The sequence below is a fragment of the Echinops telfairi genome, unplaced genomic scaffold, assembly GCF_000313985.2.
Source record: "Echinops telfairi isolate 266 unplaced genomic scaffold, ASM31398v2 ScPeMD7_2291;HRSCAF=2852, whole genome shotgun sequence".
NCBI lineage: Eukaryota > Metazoa > Chordata > Mammalia > Afrosoricida > Tenrecidae > Echinops > Echinops telfairi.
In genome coordinates, this window is record NW_022106189.1 from 19,860,023 (window position 1) to 19,879,085 (window position 19,063).

General features: G+C 52.0%; 1 protein-coding gene across 2 annotated transcripts in view; it reads left to right on the top strand.

The window, feature by feature from the left end:
* NUP93 (nucleoporin 93) overlaps nucleotides 1-19,063 on the top strand; it is a 104,411-nt gene that overhangs the window by 75,721 nt on the left and 9,627 nt on the right. For both annotated transcript variants that reach the window (XM_004704656.3, XM_045293845.1), the window contains 5 exons: nucleotides 9,744-9,818; nucleotides 11,804-11,893; nucleotides 13,249-13,388; nucleotides 17,234-17,366; nucleotides 18,588-18,745. In XM_004704656.3, coding sequence (XP_004704713.1) covers nucleotides 9,744-9,818; nucleotides 11,804-11,893; nucleotides 13,249-13,388; nucleotides 17,234-17,366; nucleotides 18,588-18,745 — 596 coding nt within the window. The remainder of the gene's footprint in view (nucleotides 1-9,743; nucleotides 9,819-11,803; nucleotides 11,894-13,248; nucleotides 13,389-17,233; nucleotides 17,367-18,587; nucleotides 18,746-19,063) is intronic.

Below are 19,063 nucleotides of genomic sequence, written 5' to 3' on the forward strand. Positions count from 1 at the left end.
TGTTAACCACCAGGTTGGCCGCTCCGTGGAGTACAACTGCACGTACCTGTCTTCGTGACTTCTGGCATTGCTCCTCACTTGCCCTCGAAACGCCTTCACTTGACGTCCAGGTGCCTGCATTTGCCCAGAGCTGGTCCAGCAGGTGTGGCTGGCTGCTTTGGCCTTGAAGCTTCCTCAGATTCCCGACCTGTTGACGTTAGCATGCCCCGGGGTGCAGTCCTCGATCTCGTCTTTCTCTCGCTCGCTTTACCCTTCCTTACAGTGTATTTCATTTCTGTTGTGAATCCACACACAATAACGCAACAGCTTCGATGTGTAGTTTAGCCACACTGCTGACGTGCCTCCAGTCACACAGCCACTCTCCTCCTTTCTGAACCCTCCCTCCCTCAGGGCGTGAACTCATTGCCCCTAAGGCCCCGCCCCAGGCTTTCAAGTTGCTGGTGTTGGTGTGAGCTCACCGATAATAGGCAGGCATTTTTGACTAGTTCAGTTAAGTCTATTTTTGGTATAAGGTTTAAAGATGATCTCAAGGCGGGCACATCTCTGGTTCATCCAGCCCCCGTGGCTCCAGGAAGTCTGCTGCCCACGAGAATGTGAAATTCAGTTCTGCATTTTTCCTGCCCTGAGACCTGCCCAGCCCTTTGTCCCTGCAGGCCTGCAGCGTCCCTGTTGGTCAAATGGGCTTGTCACAAAGATGAGTCATCACATAAAGCCCCTGATGCAGAGTTGCCAGCCCATACTACTGCTTTGGGGGGGAATTGGATGCCCAAGATGAACAATTATAATCCTATAAAATTACCACCTAATGTTTGACAGTTTCTAACAATATTGCATGCTTCTGAGTTGTTCCCTGAGCAGTCTTGCTTCCCGGAGAACAGGCAGTCCTCCCCTGACTTGGGTCGGGAAGAGGAGGGCATAGAGGCGTGAACTCTGAGCTGTGCTGCCGAGACCCAGGACAGTGGGGTCAAGAGTGGGTAACTGGGCAGCTCCTCCTGACTCCAGGCTAACTTCATCTGTCCCCAGTTTGCAAATCTCCCGATTTGAAAATCACTGTTTCTCTTAACCACTGCCACAGAGTCGATTCTAGGTTATAGTGACCTGAGATTGTAAATCTGTACAGAAGCAGACAACCTCACCTTCCACCCGAGGAGCTACTGGTGCATTTGAACCACCTGCCTTTCGGTCGGTGTCCAGTGAGGGTGCTGTGGGGTAGGCATGCCTTGCTCACCTCAGGGTTGGCAGTTCAGGCCCACCAGCGACTCCATGGAAGAAAGATGAGGCTCTTCTGCCCACTCTTGTAAAGATAAGACTGTTTCAGAACCCCTGTACATGGTTGCCATGAGGTACAGTCAACTGAGGGGCACTGAGTTTTGGGTTTCTGTGAATTAGCCCCCAGATAAAAGGACCTAAAGGCATTCATATTAGGCAGTTACTCATGAAGGACCCTTATCCCACCTCTCTTAAGTCAAATTGTGAACAAATCAGAGTCTTTGAGAAAAAGAACTAATGTAGGGAAACCCTTGATCAACTCAGTGTTGCTTTCTCAGTTCCTGGTGAAGTTAGGCAAATAACTAGAACAGCTTATACTGTTATAAACTTCATTTTATAAAATGGTGTTACTAGGTTGTAGTCTGCATTGGGATTTGGAATTAATTAAAAGTTGCTAATGAGATATTCTTCCTGGATCCGTTCTTTTCCTAAAAATAGACTAGTCTAGTTAGTAGACTCGTCTTCCCTGACCTCAGGTCCCCCTGGAAGGGGGTTCTCAATGTTTTACTGTTCTCTGTGTGACGCCTAGCGGGGCGGACAGCTGTGTCAGACATGTGCTGCTCTTTGGGCTGTCCAAGGAGCCGCCGTTGTCTGAACTGAAGAGGTTTGGTTGGTTGCTTGCTGTTGTTGGTTTGAATTTTTCTCCAAAGTTTCACATACATACAAAGACGCGTACAGCTCATTGAATTCCCACCAACACAACACACCTATGTAAGATAGAAGGAACAGAACGTAACCAGCACCCGGTGGTCGCTTTGCATCCTCTCCCCACCTGCCCCATCGTCAAGGGAGCCACTTCCCTGACTTCTGACATCACAGAGCAACCTTGCTTGGTTTGAGCTCTCTGTAACTGGAGCCATGAGACACATACTCTTGTTTTTGCTTTCTTGTACTTTCTATTATTGTGTGTGGTTGCAGGCCATTCGTTCTCACGGCCAAATAGTATCTCATTACGTGAACAACTGAGAAGGACATTGTCCTTGGGAAAGTAGAAGGTCAGTGGAAAAGAGGAAGGCCCTCGATGAGACAGATCGACACAGTGGCTGCAGCAGCGGGCTCAACACAGCGACCGTGCTAGTGAGGGTGGCGCAGGACTGGGCAGTGCTTCATTCTGTTGTGCATAGGGTCACTAGAGCAATCCAGTGACACTCCTTTATGTGCGAGAGAGAGCTTTCCATCAAGAAGTAATTATATATCAAGAAGACATCTCGGCCCAGCCCAGCTTAAGTCTGTAAACCCATAAGACACTAGTCCATAAGTCCCTCTTCAGACGTATGTCGCCACTGATGCAGAGTGCAGGACGGTCCCAGGCCAGCGGTGCAAAGTCGTGTGGTCCAGTGTTGGTGGAAGCCTCACAGGGCCTCCAACAGCTCTCGGTGTCCAGCAAGCAGGAAGGTCAAGGCAGAGAGAGAGGCTGGCCTCCAGAGAGCTACACAGCTCGGGCACACCTCCAGGGGACGTCACCAGGCTGCAACCTGATTGACAGGCTAGACTCCACCCCTGTCTTCTTACAGGTGTCAAGTTGGCACGAGAAAACCGTCACAGCCACTAAGAGTTGGAACCGATTGGATGGCCCCTAAACACAATAGCGGTATTGGTGAACATTAGGGGTTTTCCAGGTCTTGTCTCTTATAAAAGTATGTTGTGAACTGACGTATTTCCCTTGGGCACACCCCCGAGGAGAATCGGGCCACACTGGGTTTACATGCCTGTGTTCAGTTTTCGTCGGCTCTGCCAGCTGGGTTTTGGAATGCTGTATCACTATCCCCTCTTACCTGCCGTGTGAGAACTCCATATCCTCCCCCACTTGATAGTTCCTTTGGTTTTCTTTTTCATGTAATCATTGGGGTGTTGTGTGGAGCTCTGTGTCTGTGCGTGTCTATGCAGGCTCTATTCAGTATTCACTGTGTTCTACGGTGGTGTGATCTCCATTTGGGTGGGTACCCCCACTCTCTTTCAGGGAGAGCATAGACTGGAGGTCAGAAGACGGGCAGAGCCGTCCTGAGGAGTGCTGGGCTCGTGGGCACAGCCCTTAGCCCAGGGCCTGCACCGAGCACACACGTGGCATGTCCTGGCACTATGTGTTAGGGCAGTGTTTTGTGTGCTAAAGATTATTAAATTGTTGCTCATCGTTTTTTTAAGATGGCTCTGGCCTTTTTTGAGTGTTTCCATTTTGTTTATAGATTCTTGCTAATAATGATTTTAAATAAATAAATCTTTGTGCCTAAATACAAGAAGATTGAAGAAGTATGCCTCAATATCTCAAATAGGTTGTTAGCACATTATTGCCAGGAATAAGATTGTTAGACTCTCGAGAGTCATTAGTCAGAAAAGAGGCTCCAGATCATTTTGAGCTGATCTTGCATTTGCAGGGAAATGTTCAAATTAGGATAATTTATTATAGAGCACAGCACAAGGCTTTAAAGTTTTTTAAATTAAAAACTGGAGAAATAATGGTTCCTGAAATAGTTTCCCCCCCACCCCACCCTCACGCCCCCTCCAAAGCTTTCCAATCACAGAAGAACATAGGGACATTGGTCATAATCTGCTGCTGGCGTGTTTTAATAAAGGAACATTGAGTCAGTTTGAGAAATTAATTTCCTTGGGATGTCATTGAGCAAAGAGGTAGGAAATTCCATGGAGGAAGGCAGGCAATTTAAAGAGTGTTAATAACTTCTCAAGTTGTGGTCTGAGTAGGAAGAATGTATTTTGCAGCAAGCAAAAGCTTCCTGGTGAAGCCCTCGGGGGCCAGTTCCAGCAGGTGGTGAGGATGGCAGGGGGCTCACCTCTGTGTGCTGGACAGCGAGTGCCATTTAGCAGTGCGGAAGCACTGCAGTCTTCAGAGGCCGTCTCTCGAGTCCCCGCAGGCTATTGCCCATTTGGTCCTGTTGTGTTAGGCGCCACCCAGTGGACTCCTCCTGCTAGCACCCTGACAGGATAGCGTAGAAGCGCACCCTGGGGTTTTCTTACCATGGCCGGATCAGCGCCTGCAGTGGAGCGCTGCTGGATGAGTTCATCCCCGGCCTTTCCTTTAGCAGTGGAGGGCTGCCCCGCTGTGCCACCACGGCTCCTGCCAGCGGGCGGTCCCTGCGGGTAAGGAAGAGCGCATGGGAAAATGCAACCAAGAGATCCTGCAGGTTTTCCTGTGACGACTTCTTGACACTCATTTGTATTATTTGGAAAATAATGTGGCCTAGCAAGCAACATGCTCCCTAGAGAACCTGAACAGCAAATGGTGGCGACATTCCTACACTGAATCGCCTCTAATTTTGATCACTACTCTGCCCCCTCTGGACAGACAGACGCCTGTTAGCTCTGCCGTCTGTCACCCTGACGTGGCTCCTGGGCCCCTGCCGAGCCTGTCACTGTCCCCAGTGCTGCAGTCCTGGCCTGTGTTCAGGTTCCTTGCCTCCTCGCTCTGCTGTTTCCCGCTTCTTGTTGCTGCGGTTTCTCTCCCGCCTCTTTCTCTTTGCAAAACCTCATTTCGACAACTCCTTGTCATTTCCAAGGCAGGTTCCTCCCACCAGGGCCAGTGAGCCTCAGCCACTTCAATTGCACGGTAAGCTGTCAACACTTCATTTGCATGGTCCACCATCTCTTCATTTGCAGTCTACTGACCAGTCCCTGCAAGGTGCATAGCAATCACTGTGACCAGGGCCACTGCTTCCAGCCATCCTGGTCTACAGCCTACCTTTCCCAGCGAGTGTCAGCCAACCACGTAGAGTTAGCAGATCCTCTGGGGTAGAAAACTAGGGCAAAAGTAATTCCTCAGGGCTGCAGGGGACAGAGGCTCTCAAACGCAAACTTTTCCGGAGAATCAAGGCCAAAGACCACCTAAAAGAGCTTACTTCATCACAGCCAGGCACAGTTTGTTTTTCCCTTCCCATCTCTGAAATTGGGATATGCATTAAATCCAATGGTGTCTTTTAGTTTAATTGACAGACCTGTTTGTCCCCCTGTGGTGAATAAAATAGCATGCCTTATCGTATGTTAGATTCCTTGAAATACAGTAAATGCAGAGCAGTGAGTTTGCATTTGAAAATCTCAGACGAGGTGATTTTAAACTGTAGTCTGGCTCCTGGCCCTTTCCCAGGAGCTGAGATGGTGACGGCTCGGTTTCACATACTGGACCTTGAGCTGGGTGTGGATTACAGGGAGTTCTGTGGGTGCTTTCCAAAAAAGAACAAAACAAGTGACCTCTCGGTGCCTCACGTGGTAACTGGGTGGCCGAGAGGTGCGTGGAAGAACCATGTGGTAACACAGCCAGCCTCTTCCACCCACGGATGGATGCCCTTTCCATCGGAGCCTGCTGGGCGCTCATCTGCGGTCTTCACGCATCTCCACTGAGTCCATACGTGGCACCATTGCACACACTTGGAGGTGTTGTCCTTGAAGCTTGCTATCTTTAGGGCTCAAACCTAACAGCACTTGTGGGGCTGGCACAGCACGTGTCCTTACCCAAGGTCATCGCTGTTACCTGGGCTGCACTGGAACGTGGGTCATCTGGCCAAGCCTGGGCCTTTCGTTCCAGTGTTCTGTAGACAGACTTTATAGCCCTCACTGTAAATTAGGCTCTGGTTTTATTTGACACACCTAAAGCCTAAACATTCCACTGGGAAGTGAAACTCCTGCTACTCTGCCACCATAATTTCCTTTTTCTCTATACTGGTGTTGCTCGACATGTTCATGTCATTCTCTCTCTCTCTCTCTCTCTCTCTCACACACACACACACACACACACACACACAGTCTGAACTCGTGGCAAGAGTTTATTCATCCCTGGAGGTGCTTTCCCCAATCCTAAGAACAACGAACTCACTGCCACTGGATCGGTTCTGACTCAGCCACGCTGTCTGAGGCTGTAGACTGTACAGAAGCAGACAGCCTCATCTTTCTCCCATGGAGCTGCTGGTGGGTTTGAACCACTGAACCTTGAGATTAGCAGCCCAGCACTTACCCATTCAGTGCTTACTAAGTGTGTAAAACTTAAAACGAAGAAGCATTGCAGTCCTTTCCTGCCACTGTCCAACTGTGTGTCTCCTGTTCTGGAATGTTCTTCTAAGCTGGTTGTTTGGACACACCATCTACTCTGGGAAGATCTTCCGTCTGTTCCCAGATTGAAAACCAACTCTGTTACTTGGAGTTGACGCTGACTCTTAGCACCCTCTTGGACGGAGTGGAACTTTCCCTCGGGGTTTCCAAGGCGGTCAATCTCTACCGAAGCAGAGCGCCACGTCTTCATCCCTCGGAGCCTCTGGGTGGGCCCAGAGTTTCCCCAGGGTTCCCCGTCCCCTGGGTGAACACGTGGCCCTTCCCTCCTGCCTCCCATTCCTTTCTGATCCCTGTCTCCCTGTCCTGGTCACTTTCTGCAGGGCAGAGAAACCCAGTGGTCTGAGGAAATAGATTGTTATTCTCACCAGCCTTCTGGGAAAGCATCGTGGCTCTGGAGCCCAGCCTCTGCTCAGGAATGTGTGAGTGCACTTCCTGTTGATGGATAGGGTTCTGCGTTTCTGAGGCTGGGCCAAGGACAAGTGAAGGAGAAGTACTTGTGAAAACAAGTGCATCAGGCAAAATTAATTTAAATGGAAATTCGAAGGCTGGAAACCAACTACTTTTTAAATGGATGCCTTTACAAAAACAAGGATTTTAGTACTGGAAAATATTTCACCAGGTTGCTCATGTGTTTATGTAGCTCAAACAACTCTGCGGAGCAAGACTGCCCTTGCTGCCCCTCCCCGCCCCCGGCCTCTTCCCAGGACCCAGTGAGCTGACTGGGATTAGCCGGCTCAGCTCTCCCAAGGGCTTTCACAAGTTCCTTCTGTTCCAGAAAGGGGCTGCCCTCAGCTCAGCGGCTAGAGGGGTCTGTGCCAACGAAGCCATTGCAGAAAAATGCAGGCGTGTCTCCCGCCAGTGCAGAGCAAAAGCTCTCCAGGCCTGTTCCAGCTCCCCTGCCGGCTCCGTGGGGATCTTAGGTCGTCACTGCAAGCACTGCGGAGCATCGGCTCTTTTTACTTCTCGATGAATACTGCTACTCTTGTTGTAACCCGCAAGGGGATTCACAAAGTTTAACTTGTCCGTGAACTTCCTGAAGCCCCGTTATGAGGCGGGCGCCATTACAACTACCATTTTATAGTTGAAGTCGAGGCTGAGCTGTGGTCCGCTCCGTCACAGAGCTAAGAAGCGGTGTTAGCTGTGCACGGCTCAGCCTCAGAGAAAGCTGAGGCTGTCTGCTCCTGTGAAGCCCTGCCCAGGGAGCCACATGTCACACACTGCTCGGGCCCGTGATGGCTGCGCTGGAAAGGGTCCCCGGGCCGCCCCTGCGACAGGCACACGTCATGCTGAGAATGCAGGGGACGATGCCACCGCCTCTTGAGAGAGGCTCGGAGCACATGCCCCTCCAGTACGCCCAAATGTGCTTGATGCAATCGATGTATGCGTTGTTGTAAGAGCCCCCAATAGGATGATTTATTAAAAGACTTGCCTTGTGAGGCTTGGTGGTGCAGTGGTTAAAGCGTTTGGCTGCCTGCCAAAAAGTCAGGGGTTGGCTCTCACCAAGGCCTCCCCAGGAGAGAGATGTCAGTCTGCTGCCGAGCCGTTCCCCGCACGGGGCAGCCCTGGCGGGCAGGTCAGACCCCGCCCTGCAGGGTTTCCTAGGGTATAACGTCTGTGCCGAGGCAGGCTGCCACATCCTTTCCCTGGGGAGCAGCTGGTGGGTTCTGACCACGTGGCCTTTTAGTTCGCAGGCAAGCACTTTATCCTCTGTGCCACCAGGGCCCCCCTCTGGAACGATTCCAGGACTCCAAGTTTACTGTCATCGAGTTAATTCCGACTCATCGGGTCCTATTAGCACATAGTAGAACTGTCCTGTGGGTTTCCAAGGTTACAGCCTAGCACAGAACCCGCTCCTACAGCTGGGCTTCCCATGGGCAGATCTAGGAAGCCCTACGGAGCAGTCTTACTCTGCCCTTTGGGGTGACTGAGTCAGAATTGCCTAGAGGGCAACAGATGCCTGTTTCCCAGGGCGGTTAGGTGATGGAAAATAGGACAGTGCTTGGTATATAGTAAGTGCTGAGTAAGTGCTAGGGTAAATTAAGAAAAGTATGGATGCAAAATCACGGAAACCTTTGTTAAACAAAGGCACCAAAGTGTACAGCTCTTGTTTCATGGCCTGCCCTCCCTTAGGTCTATGCACTTCTGAAAGTGATGTTCCCTCCGCCCTAAGCCTTCCCTGAAGAATTCTGCGCCCTTCAATCGACGCCCTTTCAAGTGGCAGCTTGACCATCCTGGGGACTTGAGTCGTGTTCCTCTGCACTGTTCTTGGGGTTTGGGGAACGAAAAAGCAGTCTGAAGGGGCAAGATCAGGGCTGTAGGGTGGATGGAGTAGGGTCCCTACAAAGTTCTCTAGCCCAGCTCCTCTGCTTCCCGCTTAGCACGAGCAGCTGCCTTGCTGTGCACAACCTGTCCTGGCCTTTCCTCACAGTGCAGTTCTCCATGTTCTTACGACTTCTTCATGACACGCGCTAGCGCGGTCCTGCGTTCGTTACTGTAATCTCTCGAGACGGCCTCTTGTTGCTGTTAGGTGCCGTCCACTCAGTGGGACCAGGACGAGCCCATGTGCAGCGGCATGGAGCACTGCTGGGCTGCCCCTCCTCACAAGTGCTGGGTTGGAGCCGTTGTTGCAGCCACGGTGACAGCCCATCTCCTTGAGCGTCTCCCTCTTTCACACACCTTACCAAGCACGGTGTCCTTTTCCAGGGACTGGTGTCTCCCCATAGCATGTCCAAAGTATGTGAGACCAAGGCTTGCCATCCTTGCCTCTAAGGAGTATTCTGGCTGTACTTCTTCCAAGACAGATCTGTTTGCTCCTTTGGCAGTCCATGGTACTTTCAATATTCTTTGCCAGCACCGTGATTCAAACACACCTTCCTTATTCGGTGTCCAGCGTCCACGTGCATTTGAGGCAGTTGACAAGGTCGTAGCTTGAGCCGTTCTCTCTTTGGGATACTGAAAAAGTCCCCATAACCTGGGCTGACCTCTCTGCCTTGAGTGTATCTGGCCCAGCAGATGCCCCCAGACGAGTCCTTTTGTGAAGACCCCCCAGCGAGACTAAGACAAGGGTGTGCCTGAGGGAACCTGCCCGCAGCCCCCCACTGCTCACCAGAACAGGATGAAACACGCCTTGTGTTCCAGCCACGGTGCATGCGTGCACGGGAACCTGGGTAGAATGAATCCCTTTTCATTTGCCCCTGCGTGTTGTGTGCCGCCAGGTTGGTTCCGTTGGAAAGAAGTGGCCGTCCCAGAGCAGTCACTGGGGCTCCACTGGGGCTAATGCAGCCGCCAAGCACTTTGGATCAGATTGAGTCCCGTGCCTGCTCCCTTCTGTGTTGTGGGAGGGAGCTGCGTTTTATGCAATTCTGAGGAAATCTGACTACAAAGCACAGCCTAATACTCCTGTTAATGTGTCTCTCCTGCAGCCGAGTTACATCAGTGACCTGGGCGCCCCCGGGCGAAGCTCTCTGGACAGCATCGAGATGGCCTACGCCCGGCAGGTGAGCTTGTCCTCCTGGAAGGTTTCATCTAGAAAGACCTTCCTGAGCCCTTTTGGGGGTGGGGGTGGCGAGGGAGGGATGAGTAAAGGGAACAAAGACTTCATGTGAAAATCCAGCCCAGAGACTGCTTAAGAGTTCCCCTCCACTGGGGAGCTGTTGGGGAGGGCAGTGACTGCCGCCTTTGACGGGGGAAGCGGAGATCCGGGCTGTCAGCTGAGCAAGGTGTCCGGGTTGCATTTGGTAGTGACCCTGTGTACATGAACAGCTGGGCAAGTGGAGTTCTCTGTTCGTGAAATGGTGTGGTAGGCTGCCAGTGTTGCATTAGAAATCTTTACGTTCCAAGTGCTGTTCTGCCTTGGTAGCCAGTGCTCGCGGTGATGTTTAATGCCATTGTTATCCTGAAGAAAGTTTTGGTGTGAGCAGGTTCTTTGTGCCTGAGCATACTGCCCCGAACACAGAGTGTCCCTGGAACGGGAACTGGCCAGCTGTGCATTTATGGTAACACCCACTCCCTCCTGGGTCCCCTTCAAGAATCCGGAGGGGAACATTTTGTCTCTAGAACGGAAGTGGTGAGCTCCCTCTCCTTGAGTTCATCCCACTTCACGGGCCAAGGGACATCTGCTCAGCGGCAGCCTACACCTTTGATCCTTTGAAGAAAGGGGTTGGGGCCATGTTGGAGCCACTCAAGGCCCTTTGTCTCTGCTGAGCGGTGAGCGGCTCTCTGGAAGCAGAACCAGGCGTGGCTCTGAAGGTGTGCAGGAAGTACGGCGAGTTGCCGGCCCCTTTCACTGTTGAGCTGCTGCCTTCTCCCACGTGTTTCACGCCCTATCCTTAGACTCCCGGCGCTTCTCCAAACACGGGGCAGCAGAGGCTTCCCCACAGACAAGTCTGCCGTGAGATTCTTTCACAGGCCACCACCAGGCCTTTCTTTAGCGCCTTCTGCCCCGGTTCTTAGCGCTCTCCTTACTCCTCCACATTGGCACCCTTCACATTTCACCTGGCTCCCTTTAGTGCCTCTGTGACACCTGATTTCAGGCCTAAGGAAGTGATAAACTTCTTAGGGGAGAAGTTAGGCAGCTTATACATCTGTAGAGGCTAAAGCTTCGTAGAGCTAGCACTTTACAGCACATGGGACTGTGATATTGTGCATTCATCTGCACGGCTACGCTTCCCCTGTGAGAGTGAACCTTTATGTCTTGCAGTAAGCACAGGGCCCGGCAGAGGAAAGGCTCGCACTGCGAGCTTGTGGGGTTTGCCGAGTAGATAAGCCTCACCTTAGAGTTTCACAAGCATTTCAGCTCATCTCCAGCACAGCCCTAAAGTTCAGTGGCGCTCTCCCATCTCTCTTCACCCACTTAAAAATCAAGGAAGCTTGGGGTAGGACCTGTCTGACTGACATCACTGCCTTCTTCCGTTGGAACAAAGACTTCCAGTACCAAGTGGACTCGTCCACAAAATTCCCAGGTAGTCATTCTTACCGCCATCATCACGTTCACTCCTTTAACATCCAATCCAAAGGAACAGTGGTTTTCCCATACATTAAATACCCCTCAGTTCCTTTCTCCTGAGAAAATGTTTCTAGAGAGCAAGGCTTCTGCCCAGGAGAAGTGGACACTGCAGTTGGCAGGGAGGGCTACAGCCCTTGATCCCTCCCACCCCTTGAGTCCGGCCCTGGGGCTGCTCAGCTCTCGAGCAGAAAGATTCCCAGACCGGCCTGGGTTGTTGGGGACCCTCCGTGGGAGCCCTTCCGTTTCCAAGGTCTTCCCCTTTGGTTCTCGTTCACTGGAACTGGCGTCTGCTGGGCAGAGGTGTTGCAGACCCACCTGTAGCTTCTTCAGAACCTGGTCTTCAAGTATTGGGCGCAGCCAGGGTGGCAGTTGGCTCTCTGCCGGCCATTGGGCTAAAGCTGGCTTCAGAATGGCCTCAGGACGTTTTACAAAGAGAAAGTGATCGTGGAAATTGCACTCTTATTTCCGTCATTTCAGATTTATATCTATAATGAGAAGATTGTGAATGGGCACTTGCAGCCTGACCTTGTGGACCTCTGTGCTGCCGCCGTGGGGCCGGATGACAAGGTAACGTGTCCTGGACTAACTCAGCCCGGAGCGAGGCCATGTGCAGATGGGATGGGCGACTTGCTGGCGTGCTGTAATGATTAAGCAGATACTCTATTTCTCAGAATAAAATGTTAGCTGTTCTTCGGAGGTACATTAAAAAAAAAAAGTACCTTTTGTAATTTTAAATTTCTGAAACTTTAATGATTTTGAGCGGTCCAGAATCGATAAAAGGTCACAATAGTTCTCCTCGGGTTGTCCTTGCTTTGAGCTCTTGCCTCTTGCAGTCAGTCCCCTTCTTAGAGGCCGCTGACTGGAGGGACCTTTGCCATGAGCTGGGACGTAAAGGGGATGCTTCCCGCAGCCTCCATGTGCCTTCCGGGCCTTCGGCATTTTTCTCCTTCCTCAACTCCATTGGCCAGTGAGTCAGCATGTACTTGATGGCGCCGGGTAAGGGGAGCGAATGCAGAAACAGCGTGGGTGGGCGAGCAGCTCAGAGGAAAGAGGAATGGTGACAGCCATTGTGGCCAAGTACCCGTACCTGGATTTGGCTTTTTTCAAGTCCTTCAAATAACGCCCCTCCTTCAGTCCCTCCCTCTTTCCTGTAGTGAGATGTCAGGCAACAGAAATGAGTCCGAAGAAGGACAACCTCGCTACATCTAGAAAGAATCCCATGTGATGGCTATCCTATCACTTTACTCTTTGAGAGAGACAAGAAGCACATCATCTTCTCTGTCCCTCTGGGGGAAAGTAGAAGCCTGCTCTTCTGCCATCGTTGCTGCCGTTCAAGGCTTCTGAACTCCAGGGAGCAGGACTGAGGAGGGGCCCTGGGACACAGGCGTCCCAGCTGTGTGGGGGCAGCAAAGGAGGGGGCGCCCGCTTCTTTCTCTCTCTCTCCGGAGACAGCTTTTGAAGGGAGTGAATGGGAAGGCAAACTAGGGAGCTGTGACACTCACCAAATGGGGTGAGATCAGGGGCCCCTGGAGAGGCCTGGGGGGACAAAACCTCTATTATGTTGGCTGCACTCTTATTTTAAGCCTTAAGAAACTCAAATGACCTTGTAAGAACTGAAATGCGGTTGAGTTACAACTCCTAGATTAGAAATGTGTTCACTCTCTTAAGGGGCAATCCACTGGGATTCTGTGTTCTTGCTGCTTTATGTGGTCTTAATGATGTGGGCGGTTCTGTCAGACCTGGCATAGTAATTGATCTGAGAGACTGACTGGGAGCGGGGTGAGGGGCAACTCATTGGCGAATGGAGCGCCAGCACCCGGCAGGGCAGAGGGCGTCTCCAACGGAAGGCCTGCCGCTCGCCCCTCCTGCTGCCGCCAGGAAGACCACTTCTCCTTGTGATGTGCGGTGTCATTTATCCGCAGAGCATCTCGGACATGTGGGCCATGGTCAAACAAATGACAGACGTGCTGCTGGTCCCGGCAACAGATGCGGTGAAGAGCCGCAACAACGTGGAGGTGCGCATGGAGTTTGTCAGGCAGGCCCTGGCCTACCTGGAGCAGAGGTAAGGCAGCAGAAGCGGAGCAGGGTTGGTTTTAACAACACCCAAGGTTGCGTGTGGCTTGAGAGGCACAGTCCTTGATCTCAGGACCACCTTACCTCCTGCGGGGGCGTGAAACCCCAGGAAGAGGTCAAGGGGGAGCGAGCTGTTTCATGACTTCGCCGCTCACAGCCCTTCAACACAGACCCAGCTATCTGACTCTCGCACCCGGTGCTGTGTCCCAAGGGGGCTCAGCCATTACACCCTTGGCCCTTTCCTTTTCTCTGTGCAGCAGTGACTCCCCCCTCACGCTCCGCAGGCCACTAGCCTTTCTTGTCTTCCTGGTGCTCCTCTGGCACTGGAGTCCCATCCTTCCGGCTGTTGAGGCCTGGGATTTGTGCCTGGGCTTCCTTGTCACCTCCTTACTAATCAGAGTTGGTCACTGTGTTAGACAGGGTTCTCTAGAGAGATAAAACCAAATTGCTGATAATTTAATATATTTATTTATAAAGATAATTAGATATATAATGAGAAATGAACTGTTAAATAATATACAGATAAATATATAATACAAGAAATAAACAGTTAAATTATAAAGCACTACAAATGGCTCAGTGCAACTCACGTACGTGAGAGAAAGTTGGGAGACTAGCAGTCCTTCAAGTCTAGTCTGCTCCCAGATCTTCCTCTATTTATAGAGAGAGCTAGGCTATGTCAGCACAGCAGCCAATCACAAGGCAGGTTACCAACCGCCGTCCCCAGCTCCAGAGATGTCTTAAAGGGACCTCAACTTACAGCGACACAGTCCACAGGCTAGGCATCCCACAGGCAGTGTAGCCTTTAAATTGAGGCACAGAACAAGCAAGGCAGCCGCACACTGGTCCGATGATCACAGAGTGAGAGACAAGAAAGGCAAGGCTCACCAAGCCATTTATCTCTCTGCCCTTCAGTTAATCCCACTTGTGTTTATCAGCCAGCCTGGCACAATAAACTATCTCAGTCACCTAAGGTCTTGAGGCTGTGCCGTGGCTATTGTCCCTTTCATTAGCAGAGCCCAGGCCTCTCATTCCTACCTGTGGACACAGCGTCGAGTTCTGAATTGGCTTCTTTATTTCAGAGGCCGGAGGCCGGGCCTCTCCCTGGCTGCAGAGACAAAGGCCAGTTGAGAACACTCGCTAAACTGCAGCCATGTGCCACTGAGCCTCTGCAGCTGCCAGCAGCTTGTGGCATGGTCTCCCCTTGTCAACGAAATAGCGCTTCAGTAGGAAGTCCTAGGAACGGTTTCCCGTGTGTAACTGAGGTAATTCAGACTTTGTACTGCAAAGAATAGGTTCTTATACCAAATACAGTGTTAATTAGACAGTAGACTGCTACCTGAGATGTGTTCAATTCACTAGCCTCTGCTCTCCTGTTAGGAAAAACCTGGAGCTCCAGATGGGGTTTTTTTTTTAAGTCCCCTAATTTAATATCAGCACAAAGGGTTTATAAAGATTTTATCAGGTTCTGGGTAAATTTTTGTAGTATAAGATTTGGCTGTAATGATTTTTAGCTATAGAGAACCTAATGTTTACAGATCTCGAGGATTTTTTTCATTGGGTTTACCTGTGGATCTGCTTATGACAGCTTTTCCCCTCCATGGCCCTCACGCTTAACACTGGCGCTCGCTGCTGGGTTTTGCCTTGCTGGTCAGCGAGCCCGTTCGTCATGTAGCGTTTGTCAGAGGACACCACGTCTCTGAATTCTCTAACAACATTCAAGAGTTTCTTCTCCACGGTTGTTTTGGCCTTATCTTTATTGCCACCTTTTGGCAAAGGAGGTGCTCCAGAGTGATTAGAGTCTGCTGTACGCCGCTGTAACTGATGCTAGGTCAGTAATACAGCAGATGGCAATGTAGACACCGTCCCAGACGAATCTTCAAGTGTGGAATTGCTGGGAAAATGCACAGCCTTGGTCTGTCCGGTCCCCGCCATCTTCTATGATTTGAATTGGGATACACACAAGAAGCTTCGGAAAGCTCATGGGAAAATGGGATTCGAAGACAGCGGAACTTTTCCATGAGCTTTGTGGAGGCCCTTGTATGTCTTAGCTCTGACAGAATGTAGGCTTCTCCCACGTGGGCCCTTGCCAGCCTCTGGGCTTCTTGATACAAATGAGAAAACCACACTGCCCGTCTGTTTGGCTGCTGCAGGCCTCCTCCTCCAGGCTCTTGCCGAACCTTGGCTTTTAAATGCCTCTAGCGTTGGCACGCCTGTTGTTGGGGGGCCTGCGAGGCCGGTTCTGACCCAGAGCCTCCACAGAGGGAAACTGCCTGGTTCTGGACAGCCTTCCCTGCCCGTCGCCCAGCTCTCATGCGTCGGCGGTGATCCGACACACCGTGGGTTGGGTCAGGCGCACTAAGTCTTCAAAGCAGTGTCTGTGCCTTTAACACAGAGAGGTCTCTTGCACCAGGGTCTTACGATGTTGGGTTTCTCTCTTGACCTGTGATTTCCATGAGCGTTGATTGAGGCTCCAGGTTAAATGAAATCTTCTACAACTTTCATATTTCTCCAGGAAACTCGTCACAATTGTTAAGTTACACTGAGAATACATGCTTATGAAAGAAGTTTTGGAAGATGCCCCCCCAAAACTGTGACCATCAAGTTACTTCCAATGGGTGTGACATTGGCCCTGGAGGGCAGAGCAGAACTGCTCCATAGGGTTTCCAAGGCTGTCGGTTACTGCAGAAGTTGACGGCCACATCTCTCCCATGGAAGCAGCCCGGAGCTTAGCCACTGCACCCTCAGTGCTCCTGACGTAGAAGTTCTTTATTATATTAACTTTAAATTTGGGTATCTACAGCCTGGACCATTCATTCATTCACTCACTCATTTTCAGCACTTTCATTGCCACACACTTCACATAGCATACCATTCAATAGTTCAATCACATCAAGATCTGTACAGTAGGATCACTTAATCTTAGTATGGACGCACTTTCAAACATGAGCAGATTTTAAGAAGAATGTCAGCTAGTAAATGAAGAGGGGATGGTAGAAAACCATCATTTTACAACTACTACTGTGGTTATTGGTTCAGCCAGAATCCTCAAGGAACAAGAAATACTGTGATAGATAGTTGGTGAGCAGAATATTCATTCCCACAATCTCCCAAGTGTATTCCCCCAGCCGGGTGAGTAAAGGGAGAAGGTCTTAACTTGCCAGAGAAATGTGGTGGATCACACCTCTTCATCAGATGGTCCAGTCTTAAATGGCAACCACGGCCACAGCAGACTGGCCTTCCCTGCCGCTGGCGCGTGGGTTTCCATGGGAAGGAACAGCCCAAGTGGACTCACACCACGACGGAGCTGAAGACAGCCACCAACAGTGATAAGGCCAGGCCAGGTGGGGAGACTCGCACACAGGTCAGGGTTTAGCAGTAGGCTGCTCTTTCATTTCCTGGTGTCGTACTGGTGTTGAGTAAGTGGCAGATTCTCTCTCCTAGTTCCTAGGAGACACTGATGTGTGAGGGAGCCCTGGGTCCTGTTGGTGTTTTGAATGGCTTTGTGTGTAGGAGAGAGATAACATGCATCTGAGTGTGAACAATTGGTGACTGGGTAAGGAGTTTGGGTTGTTGACTGCATTCTTCTCTGGACTTTGCGTGGGTGCTGTTCTGCACCCTCCCTCAGTGCATGCTCCCCAGTGAGTCTGCAGTGAAGAGGCTGTGCCAGTGACCCGCTGTGCACTGAAGGGAGAATGTGGCACTTGATTTCGCTCGCGCTGCTCCCCCAGCAAGTCCAGACCCTGTGGACGCACATCCCAGCCTCGGGTCTGGATGCAGATGTGCGTGACGTGTGCCTTCCACCACCCTCTTTTTCCCTTTGCATTTCTCCAGCTACAAGAACTATACCCTGGCGACTGTCTTTGGAAATTTGCACCAGGCTCAGCTGGGAGGGGTGCCCGGAACTTACCAGTTGGTTAGAAGTTTCCTGAACCTTAAACTTCCAACACCCTTGCCTGGACTTCAGGTACGGCCGGCTTTCTCTGTACGCTCCGTGCCTCTCAGGGCAGTGCTTTTGCCTGGAGGTGTGGAACGAGAAAGGTGGAGGGAAGATGCTGGGCATGCAGGAGCCCCAGCAAGTTGTGGTGATGGCTCAGCCAGGCTCTGGGCTCAGGAAAGGATCCGGCAGAGCCAGCAGCAGATGCTGAAGAGCTCGGAGGTGGCTGTGAGAGGCAGGGTCTGGGATCAGTCAGTCCTGAGATCATTGCCCGGAAGCTGGGAGAGGAGTTAGGCCCAGTCCTGGGATGCAGCCCCTCCCCTCATGTGCAGGCATCTGTAGGCATTTTCCTACAGCCCATTAGCCCAGGGTGGAAGTGCTAGCCTGGAGCTTGGTGCCGAGGGTGGAGGATGCAGCGGGGGCTGGCTGGCTTCATGCTTGCTGTGAGAGCTTTCCAGCCCGGGGTCTTGGAAAAGGGTGTCCTGGGGGCAGGAAGAGCGTGTGGAGAAGGTGAGCTTCAGGAGGGTGGTCTGCCTGGTGACAGCCCTGAGGGCCAGGCTGAGCACTGTGGACTTCAGTGGAGAAATGAACTTGATCTGCGCTGGGTTTGAGGAAGAGTTCTTTGTGGTGGAGCAGGGCAAAGGGTCCCAGAAAGGAGGTGGGGGAAGAGTGGAGGGGCAGTTGCAGTCCTTGGGAGAGTGGACCCAGAACTGCCTTCTGGCCCCAGGGTCTGTGACAAAGCTGCTCAGTGATTGTCTGAAGGAAGAGTAAGTACAGGGATGCAAGTTCTCGTATCCACTTCGTAGCTAACCACCCACGTTAACATTTTATAACCTTGTGTGGACTGGTAGCCCCTTTCTGGTGGGGAGTGTCTGTCGCTGCTGCTTGGTGGGGGTGGCAGGGGCTGTGGTCGCAGAAGAACCCATTGCCTGATTCTGCAGGCCACTGGGGTCCTGAGGAGGGGCCACGGGCTGGGTTTGAATCAGGAAGGGGACCAGGCAGTGCAGGGTGTTAAAGGGACCCCATGAAGGCCAACTACCACTGGCCAGAGGACCGTGGCCCCGCGCCTGCACCTCCCTGGGCCTTGCTGTCCTCGTCTGTGAGATGGGCCTGGCCGGGGCTATGAAAGGGCAGCGGGCCTTCTCAGAGTTCCCTGCCGTCACAGAAGAAGAGGACTTTGCTGGGGCGCCGGGCACCCAAGAGAGCAGCACAGCCTTTGGCTTACTTGGTTCCGGGCCTCTTTGCTCTTAGGATGGAGAGGTGGAAGGCCACCCCGTGTGGGCGTTGATCTACTACTGCATGCGTTGCGGAGACCTGCTCGCCGCTTCCCAGGTGGTGAATGGAGCCCAGCACCAGCTGGGGGAGTTCAAGACCTGGTTCCAGGAGTACACGAGCAGCAAGGACAGAAGGTACCATGCCGGCTGGCGCTCCTTGGCATACTGTTTGTTGACCGCTGCGCCGGGCGCCCAATAGTCGCCAGCCCGGGGGCAAGGGTCTGTTAGAAAGTGAGGAGCACTGTTGAAACTGGCATAGGCGCCCTCACAGAGAGCCCCGCCCCACGCAGAGGCCTGGGATTCTCCTTGGCAGAGCCGAGCTCAGGCTGTGCCGGAGCACCATGCAGGACCTCGCCCACCCTCAAGGACGCCTTACAGAGTGGGCTCCCTGTGTCATGGCATTCTGCTCAAGAGACTGCGGCCCCTCTGTGCCGTCCTGCTCATCCTGGCCCC